This window comes from Mandrillus leucophaeus, unplaced genomic scaffold (genome assembly GCF_000951045.1).
Source record: "Mandrillus leucophaeus isolate KB7577 unplaced genomic scaffold, Mleu.le_1.0 Scaffold254, whole genome shotgun sequence".
In the NCBI taxonomy this organism is placed as follows: Eukaryota; Metazoa; Chordata; class Mammalia; order Primates; family Cercopithecidae; genus Mandrillus; species Mandrillus leucophaeus.
The window spans coordinates 156,304-166,778 of NW_012102632.1; the positions used below are offsets into that span (position 1 = coordinate 156,304).

At 39.8% G+C, this 10,475-nt stretch overlaps 2 protein-coding genes across 3 annotated transcripts in view; one reads left to right on the forward strand and one right to left on the reverse strand.

The window, feature by feature from the left end:
• Positions 1-4,344, reverse strand: part of SAXO2 (stabilizer of axonemal microtubules 2) — a 32,518-nt gene extending 28,174 nt beyond the window's left edge. Inside the window, 2 exon segments of the mRNA XM_011983677.1 lie at positions 1,440-1,619; positions 4,234-4,344. Of these exon segments, the coding sequence (XP_011839067.1) occupies positions 1,440-1,619; positions 4,234-4,286 (233 nt within the window). The 5' untranslated portion in view covers positions 4,287-4,344.
• Positions 4,345-4,404: 60 nt separating this feature from the next.
• Positions 4,405-10,475, forward strand: part of EFTUD1 (elongation factor Tu GTP binding domain containing 1) — a 154,148-nt gene continuing 148,077 nt past the window's right edge. Inside the window, exons 1-3 of one of the 2 annotated variants that reach the window (XM_011983678.1) lie at positions 4,405-4,556; positions 5,368-5,477; positions 6,024-6,091. In XM_011983678.1, the coding sequence (XP_011839068.1) occupies positions 5,387-5,477; positions 6,024-6,091 (159 nt within the window). In that variant the 5' untranslated portion in view covers positions 4,405-4,556; positions 5,368-5,386. The remainder of the gene's footprint in view (positions 4,557-5,367; positions 5,478-6,023; positions 6,092-10,475) is intronic. The other variant, XM_011983680.1, reaches the window with a different exon arrangement.

Sequence of the window (10,475 nt, forward strand, 5' to 3'; positions counted from 1 at the left end):
TGCTCTGACCACCTTCGGCACATATTAATGGGACCTCCTGAGGCTGTGTCACCAGCACGCACCCTCAATCTTGGCAAAATGAACTTTCTAAATTAACTGAGACCTACTTCAGATATTTGGGGTTCATAAACTTATTGACATTTTTATACTTAACACCAAGATTGTACCTTGAATATAGTATATACATTAAGAGTTTAAATAAAATAATGAGTAAATATAATACATAATCTAGCTAACTGACAAAAGTACAGAGAGATCAAAAAAGGTCAGTCCAAATGAAAAGTATAGGCTTAAGATTTGTGTTCATCACTCACTGAACAAATATTGGGTACCTACTATGTGCTAGTAGGCATCGTTATTAGTTTTCTAAAAATAGAATGCTGAGATAACAAAAGACTTAGTTCCTGCTTTCATGAAACACTGAAACCAATCTAATGATAAATAACAGGAAGGTGCTTTGGGAGCTTACATAGAAGAATTTTACCTAATCTGAAAACTGGATAAAGTGTCAGAGAAGGCTTATTCAAGTGATAATTTAGTTGAGATCTACAGATTGAATGAGCATTAGCTAAGAGAGGGAAGGAAAATTGCAGGTAGGGAAAATAGTATCTTGGAAGACTCTGAGATAAGGGAAACCTGGCACTTTCAAGGAAATGAAAAATGGCCCATGGGATGGAGCATAAAAGTGAAAAGGGCACTACAGTGAAAATGAATTAGAGAATTAAGTAGTAAGCAAACCATGCCTCTACATGGTTTTGATAAGGATTCTGGTTTGTGTTAAACACAATGGGAAAGTTTAAGGGTATTTTAAGCAAAGAAGTGATAGGGTTTGGTTTCCATTTTAAAATCATTTGGGCAGGCTGAAGTATTGAAAACAGATCAAACTGCAAAAACCAGAATAGATTCAGATATTATTATAACCTCTAGGTTAAGCTTGTCCAACCTGCAGCCTATGGGCTGCATGCGGCCCAGGACGGCTTTGAATGAGGTCCAACATAAATTCATAAACTTCCTTAAAACATTATGAGATTTTCCTGTGATTTTTTTTTTTTAGCTCATCAGCTGTGGTTGGTGTTATTGTATTTTACGTGTGGCCCAAGACAATTTTTCTGCCAATGTGGCCCAGTGAAGCCAAAAGATAAGATACCCTGGTCTAGGTGGTGGTAACAGTGGAAAGTAGATAAATATGAGATATTTTAGGAAGTTAAAAAAAAAAATAGAACTTTTTATATCCCTTTTTTCTTCTCACACTTTGTCAACCTAACTTAATTCGTATTTTTCTGTTTTTTTTTTTCAAGTTGTGACTTCACTAGTCTGTTGCCTATTAAATTGGTTCAACTTAAATCAAGTAAACAGTAATTTAAATAGCTAGAAAACTTTATTGACACCAGAAGAGTTGGGAGAAAAATAAGTAAAGCAAATAGTTACTAAATATTTACTTAAATGTAGTTATTCCTTCCATTTTACCACAGCATGCTTGAATTTCTTGCTTGGGTTTAAGACTCTGAGCTGGAAGAACATTGTCATACATAGGATATTTTTCCAAATATTCAGTTGTAGGGCAAAACACCCCAGAATTTTCATAAATCCTTGTGATTCCATGTGGACAATGATGTCGCCTGTGCAAAAAATCAATGGAAAGATTAACCTCAAAAAACATTTTGTGTTGTAATTGCATTTTAATCAGAGACCTCCAATAAACTCACAGTTTCTAAATTCTAGAGCTTTACTGAAAAACCAAAAACTGGGCTGAGTGCAGCGGCTCACGCCTGTAATCCCAGCACTTTGGGAGGCTGAGGTGGGCAGATCACAAAGTCAGGAGATCGAGATCATCCTGACTGACAAGGTGAAACCCTGTCTCTACTAAAAATACAAAAAAAATTAGCCAGGCTTGGTGGCAGGTGTCTCTAGTCCCAGCTACTCGGGAGGCTGAGGCAGGGGAATGAGGTGAACCTGGGAGGTGGAGCTTGCAGTGAGCCAAGATCGCGCCACTGCACTCCAGCCTGGGCGACCCAGCAAGACTCTGTCTGAAAAAAAACAAAAACAAAAACAAAAAAAACCCAAAAACTGTTTCCTCTGTAATGATGTTTACAACAACAATCTATAAATAATGGTCTATCCCTATGTGGTGGAAGCACAGCAATTAAGTGTCTCATAACAATTTAGTGTCTTGTTACACTATAGAAGCTGAAAAACTAATAGGGAATTTCCCAGGCTCTTGCAGAAAGGTTCCACATAGAAATTAGGTTTCACCTGCTACATGTATTCACATGATACTTTGACTCAGAACAGAGCTACATAAGGAGAGAGTCAAGGCACAACATTTTTTTTTTGCTTGCATGAACGTAATAGAGGCAACAAGAAATTGGAGTTAGAAGTTGTTAGGTGGCATCTTGATTTGCAAGCTGGTTTCCTAACTTGGCAGCTTCTTGACCATGGAAGAGACGAGTGATTCTGGAGTCTACAGCTCTGTTGCAATTTTCTGATTATGGCAGAGGCAGTGGCCTCTTGTCAGTCCTGTTCTGTGGTAAAATTTTTGGAAGTTTTTCCTGGAAGCTTATTTTGAAAATGATTTCTTAAGTTCTTCCAAGTGAACTCTCTCTCTCTCTATAAACACGCCTTAATAAATTCCTTTTTGCCTAAACTAATGAAAGGAGGTTATGTTATCCATAACTGAGAACCTTGACCAATATATCATATAAGCTAATAGTATACAGTTATTTAAGAGAATGAGGGTGACCTTTACGCATGGTCACTGGAAGATGGTGAGATTGTAAATAGTAAAAAACTGGATTGTAGAATAGTATGCTCAGAATATTCTCTTTTTAAAAAAATAAAATAAAGTCGATGCAGGCCAGGCGCAGTGGCTCACGCCTGTAATCCCAGCACGTTGGGAGGCCGAGGCGGGTGGATCATGAGGTCAGGAGATCTACTAAAAATACAAAAATTAACTGGGTGTGGTGGCATGAGCCTGTAATCCCAGCTACTCGAGAGGCTGAGGCAGAAGAATTGCTTGAACCCGGGAAGCGGAGATTGCAGTGAGCTGAGATTAGGCCACTGCACTGCAGCCTGGCGACGGAGTGAGACTCCGTCTCAAAAAAAAAAAAAAAAAAAAAATCAATGCACATGTAAAACAAGTCTTAAAGAACATTTGTTATCTGTGGAAGATAGAATTATGAAGGCGTTTTATAATATATTTTTGCTCAGATTTTTATGATACCTCATGTGTATTTATTTATTGCATTATCAGAAAATAAAGATAAAACCCTTAAAAAACAAAACAACCACAACCAAAAACAAACAAACAGAAAGTAAAATCACAGCATTCCAAGGGTAGCCCTCAACATAATGAAGACCGAATTTCCTAACAGTTGAATGAGAAAGGAACTTGCGTTGAATGTAAATTAGGAAAAAAGTAAAAATTGTCTCCTGCACACCAGTCTGCAGATTCATACACCCAAAGTTAATTTGTTGATATTTTAATCTACTTCTAATTACGAACTGTGTTTATTATGAGACTATCAAAAAAACTGCTTTCCATCAACATGCAGGTGTTTTCTTTGAAGGGGATTCCAAATACGAAGGGATTGACACTTTCATATTTACTTAGCAAATAATGATCTAATCCCTGGGTCAACAGTGAAGCTGAGGAAGGAGAAGACTGTGTTTCTAGGTGATGGAAGGTTGTTAGGCAAGACTCAGTTGGATTCTAGGTTTCAGGGTGGGGACTACTATACTGCCTTTTCAGTCAGGCGGATCCCAAAGAACGGGACGGGAATGCGAATATGGTCTGGCTGGGAGGACAGAAAGCAGATGAAAGAAAGTGTGATATGGGTTGCAGACTCAGGGCCTTGAGCACTGTTCTTTCTCATCTTTGTGGTGAGGGATGACGGGGTGGAAATGCATTCTCCCAGTCGGATCACATCCCACTACTCACCAGTCTTATATCCCGTCGCTGCTTCACATATATTATTTACCCGGCCTGGGTGGCATTTTACTTTGCATCCTTGATTGGGAGTCTCAGGGGCTACGAAGAAACGTTTTACCCCCAGGTAGCCGGCGGGTGCGGAGCGAGTATTCGTGGAACGGGATAAGTGGGGATGTCGCTGCGTCCTCGTCCCTTGATCTGCGGGGGACGGCCATTCTCAGGGTTCCCGAGGAGCCAGCTGCGCGCACCTAGGCCCTAGGTCGGCTCCCAAGCCCCGGCCCGCCACTCCACCAGCCATTTCTTACCCGCAGGTACAAATCTGACACAGACACCAGCTCCTCATGCTCTTGGCTGCCATGCCTTCCTCCACCTTGCCTCAGCACTTGCGGCTTCTCCACTCCCACAACGCCCGCCGTAGTCAAGGCAACAGAGGAATGCCTGGTGACAGACCCGGCGCCGGCTTCCGGTGGCGTCAGAGACACGCGGGTGAAAGGTCGAGCGTCAGCCGGCCCCGCCCCCTGGCGCGCGGGCTTGCGGAACCCGCGGAGATCTTTGCGTTTCGGAAGCTCTTGGTGTGGCTGGCTGCGACCCGAGAGGAGAAGCTGGGCTGGTGGGGCTGCTGCCGCCGGTGAGTGCGGGCTCGCGCTGGGGACTTGCATCCTCCTCGGCCAGCCTCTGGGCGGTGCTTGGAGGACTCCGCTCGCTGCGGCTCTGAGGCGGGAACGGGGCCTGGGGCCGAGCCTTGGCTGGGAGCGGTGGTCCCCGGAGTGTCGCTTCCAGTCTGGGGCCGGGGCGGTGGCCTGTCTGTGTGGACCAGCGATTCTCAAAGAGAACGAATCCGGGACCCTGCCGAAATGAAGGGCATGTAGTGTAGAGGTTTTTCCTTTTTGTTTAGAAAGGAATGAAAGACCGGCAGTGCACCTGCTTGGATAATAAGCACGTGACCCAAAACTTTGTTCGGGCTCCGTGGGCAGGGATAAAGCTGGATATTCGACCTCCCGCGAGGACTAGCGAGAATGTCAGGATGAGGGACTTGGGGGAAGACTGAAGAGAGAAAGGGAGCATCTTCTTCAGCATCTTCTCTCCCTCCTGCATGCAACCCTTCCTGTACGTGGTCATTGGCCTGGAGAAGTTTACCCGAGTACTCCTCCACCGACAGGGTTACTGGTGTCACTGCGCACCCAGCCGCCCCGAGCTGCGTGATTCATCGCAGCCTTCGGATCCGGAAGGATAAGCAAACTCCTTAAGTGTAATCGTGCTAGGATATTGACTTTGGTGCTCGAACGGGACTTAGGCCTAGGTGGTGTGTCTCATCAATAAACATTCACTGGGTTCTTAGTTTAAGGGGTTTGAGAAGCCTTGCCACCTCCTAGCGTTTATTATTTTTTTTCTTTTGCCCCGACCTTTAGCCTCTGGGCTAATAATTACTTAATTTTTAGTCACAGGAAATAAGTAACCATGGTGCTCAACAGTTTGGATAAGATGATTCATCTCCAGAAAAACACTGCCAACATCAGGAATATTTGTGTTTTGGCTCACGTTGACCATGGTAAGAATCCTTTTTAAGTGCTTGTTTTGATAAATAAGGGAGGTGTGTCTCTGTATGTCTCAGTGGAGTGAAGCTGTGGGCAGTTGAGAGTGGTGTTTGCTAAGAAGCAAGTCTTCTTTCCTTTAAAAGTTTTCTGTGATGTTGGGGAAGCCTGCCTTGCTCTAAAGCGTTTGAAATGAACACAGTTACCTAGTGAGTAGCATTCTTCTTTATAGTATGTCATGTTGTTTTTTAAACCAGAACTTGAATTTTTTGTTTTTGAAATGGCTTTAAGTTGCTTCACAACTCTTCAGATGAGGGTGATTAGATCCACAGGGTTGGAGATAAGATTACAGCATTATAGAGTGCTAGCATCTATGTCCTTCCTGATGATATTCTGTTCAAAAGTCTAATAAATCTCTTTTGTCTTTTGTTACCTAGCATAGGTAAATTGAAAATCTTTACTAAACTAATTCTTCTGACCAGATTTAAAATCTATAGGTATGATCCATGACCCCTTTTAAGAAAGACATGGATTTGAATTGATGTCCCTATTTTATTTAACAGGAAAAACTACTCTGACTGACTGTCTTATATCTAGCAATGGAATCATCTCCAGCCGCCTAGCAGGCAAGGTATGTTCTTATTTTATAAATACTTGTCGCATTTCAGTCAACAATGTAATGAACCATTTCCTGTGTTCTTTAGCGATCCAAAAGGGTATAAAACATTGTTCTTGCATCTAAAAGCTGCCAATCCATTTTGCAAGATTAAATTGCTGATGAGAAAATAGTTACTTCTATATTGCTTTGTATTGCTTTATATTAATATTTTATAAGTGCAAAAGTGAGTTTTTGCAACAAGCAAATGATACACAATTTTGGAAGATTTCACAGTGAAAGAGATTCCTTGTAGGTGAATAAGTTGCGTGGTTTGAGGAGAAGACAGAAAAACTACCAGGTGGTCAGGAATAACACAGATAAAGGCTAACTTGTGTGTTGTGCTTTATTTGAGTGGAGCATTTGCCTAGAGGCTAGTGACAGAGAAAACATACTGGCAGGGAGAATAGATTATAGAAGACCTTAAAAGGTAACCTAAGTATCAAAGGAAAGCTGCTTGTGCCTGAGGATTGTGATGAAAATAGTGGGTTTTTGATTTTTGTTTTTGAGACAGGATCTCTTTCTGTTGCCCAGGCTAGAGTGCAGTGGTGTGATCATGCACGGCTCACTGCAGCCTCGCCCTCTTGGGCTCAGGTGATCCTCCCACCTCCTCCTCTTGGGTACCTGGGACTACAGGTGCACACAAACACACATGGCTAATTTTTTGTAGAGACAGGATTTTGCCGTGTTCCCCAGGCTGATCTTGAACTCCTGGGCTCAAGCAGTCCTCCTGCCTTGACTTCCCAAAGTGCTAGAATTACAGATGTGAGCCACCACACCTAGCCTGAAAATAGTGTTTGAGGAAATAAAATTGAAGAGATCTTTATTTGTAGCTATGAGTTTTAAGGGCTTGGAATAATTTACTTGCCAGTAGAAAAATGAAGATGTATTCGTTTCCATAATGAATTTAGGATATGATCAATAGGGTTTATCAGGTGACAGAGAACAAAGAGAAGAGGAGATGGAGAAGTAAAATTGAATCCACAGAGTAGACCCAGTAGAGTTGAAGGTCGATTTGGGAATTGATGTGTGGGTTGGGAGGGAAGCTGGCCCAAGGTACTATCTAGAGGAGGCTGAAAAAACTAGGTTGAGTGAAATAATGAAATACTTATATTTTCCCCACTTGAGAATTTAGAGAAGGTACAGTAACTCTAAAATAAGTAGATGAAAGGAAATAGTAAAGCATAAATTAATGAAATAGTAAATAGACATTTTATAGAAAGGATCAATGAAGCCAGAAGTTTGTTTTTGGAAAAAAGTAACCCAGCTAACAAACAAAGAGTGAACCCTAATGTAAACTATGGGCTTTAATTAATCATAATGCATCAATATTGGTTCATCAGTTGTAACAAGTGTATCATACCATATACTAATACAAGATAGATACAATAGGGGAAACCGTGTGGGTGGAAGGAGAGAGTATGTGGGAACCTTCAGTCGATTTTTCTGTAAACTTAAAGTTGCTCTAAAAATATAATGTTATTAATTGAAACAGTTACTAGCAATATAGATAATTTTTGATTATCTTGACTAGGAAACGTTTTTGTTTTGTTTTTCATTGACATTGTTGAGGAACATTTGACACTTTTGACCTGTTAATGTTCCTAGTGTGGCTCACTGTACTTTGGACATATACAAAGCATAGTATATATAAATAAATATTTTTGAATGAATGACTTTAAAGAAGAGTAATACAACTGACAAAATACCAGCAAGATGATCAAGAAGAAAAGAGAGGGGGCAGATATAAATGATACCAGGAAAGAAAAATGCTACAGAAGTTAATAAGGTATTAATAGGATATAATGAACAACTCTGTGCCAGTAAACTTAAAACTTAAAAGTGCTAAACTGGAAAATTGTCTGGAAAACATAACTTACTAAAATGGAGTCAAGAAGAAATAGGAAACTTGAATTATTCTATAGTCGTTTAAGAAATTGATGAAACCCTGTCTCTACTAAAAATACAAAAAATTAGCCAGGCGTGGTGGCGGGCGCCTGTAGTCCCAGCTACTCAGGAGGCTGAGGCAGGAGAATGGCATGAACCTGGGAGGCAGAGCTTGCAGTGAGCTGAGGTGTGCCACTGCACTCCAGCCTGGGCGACAGAGCGAGACTCCATCTCAAAAAAAAAAAAAAAAAAAGATGAACCTTTCAAATGGTTCTTGGGCAATTGGTTATCCATGTGGGAAAAAAAAATTGGACCTCTACTTCACACACAAATCAATTGCATGGTTAAGATATTTTTATTTAAAAGCAAAACTATAAAGCTTTTAGAAAATAATATGGGCTAATATTTTTATGACTTTAAAGGAAGATTTCTTAAGACAAAAATGTGCAAACTTTTTTATAAAAGGTTAGTAAACTACTTAAAATTAGAACATACTTATCAAATATGCCAGAAAGAAATGGAAAAAACAAGCCTGGTAACTGTGAAAAATATTAATAACACAGATGTAATTGACAAAGGACTATAATTTAGAGACTATAAATAACTCTTATTCAAAACAAAATAAATCTGTATTACAACCAGTAGAAAGGCGGACAAAAGCCTTGTATAGGCAGTTCACAGAAAAGGAATGTTAAATGGCCAATACAAGAAACTTGTAAAAGGATACTTAATCCCATTAATAATAGGAGAAATGTAAATTAAAACCATGAGATGCTATTTATCACCCATCTTAAAAAATAAAGTCCAGCAATATCAGCTGTTGAGGTTATGAATCAAAAAAAGTAATATTCCACTGTGGATCAGTCAAACTATTTGGAAAATAATTTGGAAATATCAAGTTAGGTTTAGGATGTACAGATTTAATAACTCAGAAATTCTACTGGTAGGGAGTGTACAAGAGACCCACAACTGTTCATATCAGCTCAGTAATAGTTACAGAAAACTGGAATCCGTCTCCATGTCCACCGGTAATACAATGGATGAATGGGTGTGGTAGATTTGTGAGGTGGAGTCCTACAGTAATAAAAATGAATGAATTACATCAATATGGGTGAATCTCAGGAAAACAATATCGAGCAGAGAAAAAGTGACAGTATAATAGAGTAAGCATGAGTCTTATAGAAGGCTTAAAACTTGCCACTCTACATGATGTATTGCTTAGGGACACACTCATTTTTAAAAATTATAAAGAAAATAAGGAAATGATCAAGATAAAATTCAGGATAGTGGTTACCTATAAGCCAGGAGGAGCACAGGGTACTTCAAAAGTAACAAACTTTTTTTTTTCCTTTTGAAATGGGATGGTGCATACATAGGGGTTCATTGTGTTGTTATTTATGTATTACACATGTTTCATACCAACCCAGTGCTTAAAAACATACATTATAGAAGACTGATAAGGGACTGAAACTTTTTGAAGGACTGAGAGGTTGGAGAGGTGAAGGGAAACCAGCAATGGGATCTAAGGAGAGATGGAGGTAAATTAAGATATTTCAGACTCTTGGAAGAATTTCACATATGCATGTAACACACATGCACACAAAGGGTGACTGTTACGCTGCACTGGAATCAAGAAAAGTGAGGATTGACAATTATTACTGTGTTTGGCCAGAGGTCATTGATAGCTTTTAGGGCTTTGATTTTGCCAGAGCTGCGGAAATGGAAGCCTTTCTGAAAATTTCAGAATTAATGTGGATGAATACATGTGGCAGTTCATATCAACAGATAATTCTCAGTGCTTTTGAATGAAAGAAAGGAGTAAATAGAAAGGTTAAAAATTTTTCAAAAGTTTGACAGTGGAGAGAATGAGGTAGGGTAAGGGAAAATCATTCTGGAGAAAGGAGGAGGAAGTTAGTCTGGTGCTTAGGGCTGAGGAATTGGAAAGGGATGGAATCTTATTTAAACAAAACCACTGTCAATACTGATGCACTGCAAAGTCTAGAGAATGAGATGAAGATCCTCATTGGTGGATATTACGGTGTTATGAAAGTCATCAACGAAATGGTCATACTACAAATATTTTCTACTGTATTCTTTTTTTAAAAAAGATGTATTCAAAATCTATTAATTTGGGAAAGGAATAAAGACTTCTCTTGCCTCTAGAGACCTCTGTTTCAGTCTCTGCTCAGAATTTGTCAAACAGCTTGTAAATAGGAAAAGAATGGCTATGTTCTTGATATTTAGAAAGAATTCTCCCAAATGTTGCTGTTTGTAAGCTGTTCTTGACCTGCCCCATCATTCATTGCTGATACTTGGATGAGCAATACTCTGGGGAGGGTATGCAGTATTTGAATACATTTATGAGTTCCTAGTGGTAATGTTTTTCAATTTGTCATGTTCCCTTCCCCTCAACCAACTTCACTTCTTCAGACCCCCATCATCTTAAAAAAAAAAAAAAAAAAAAAAAAAAAAA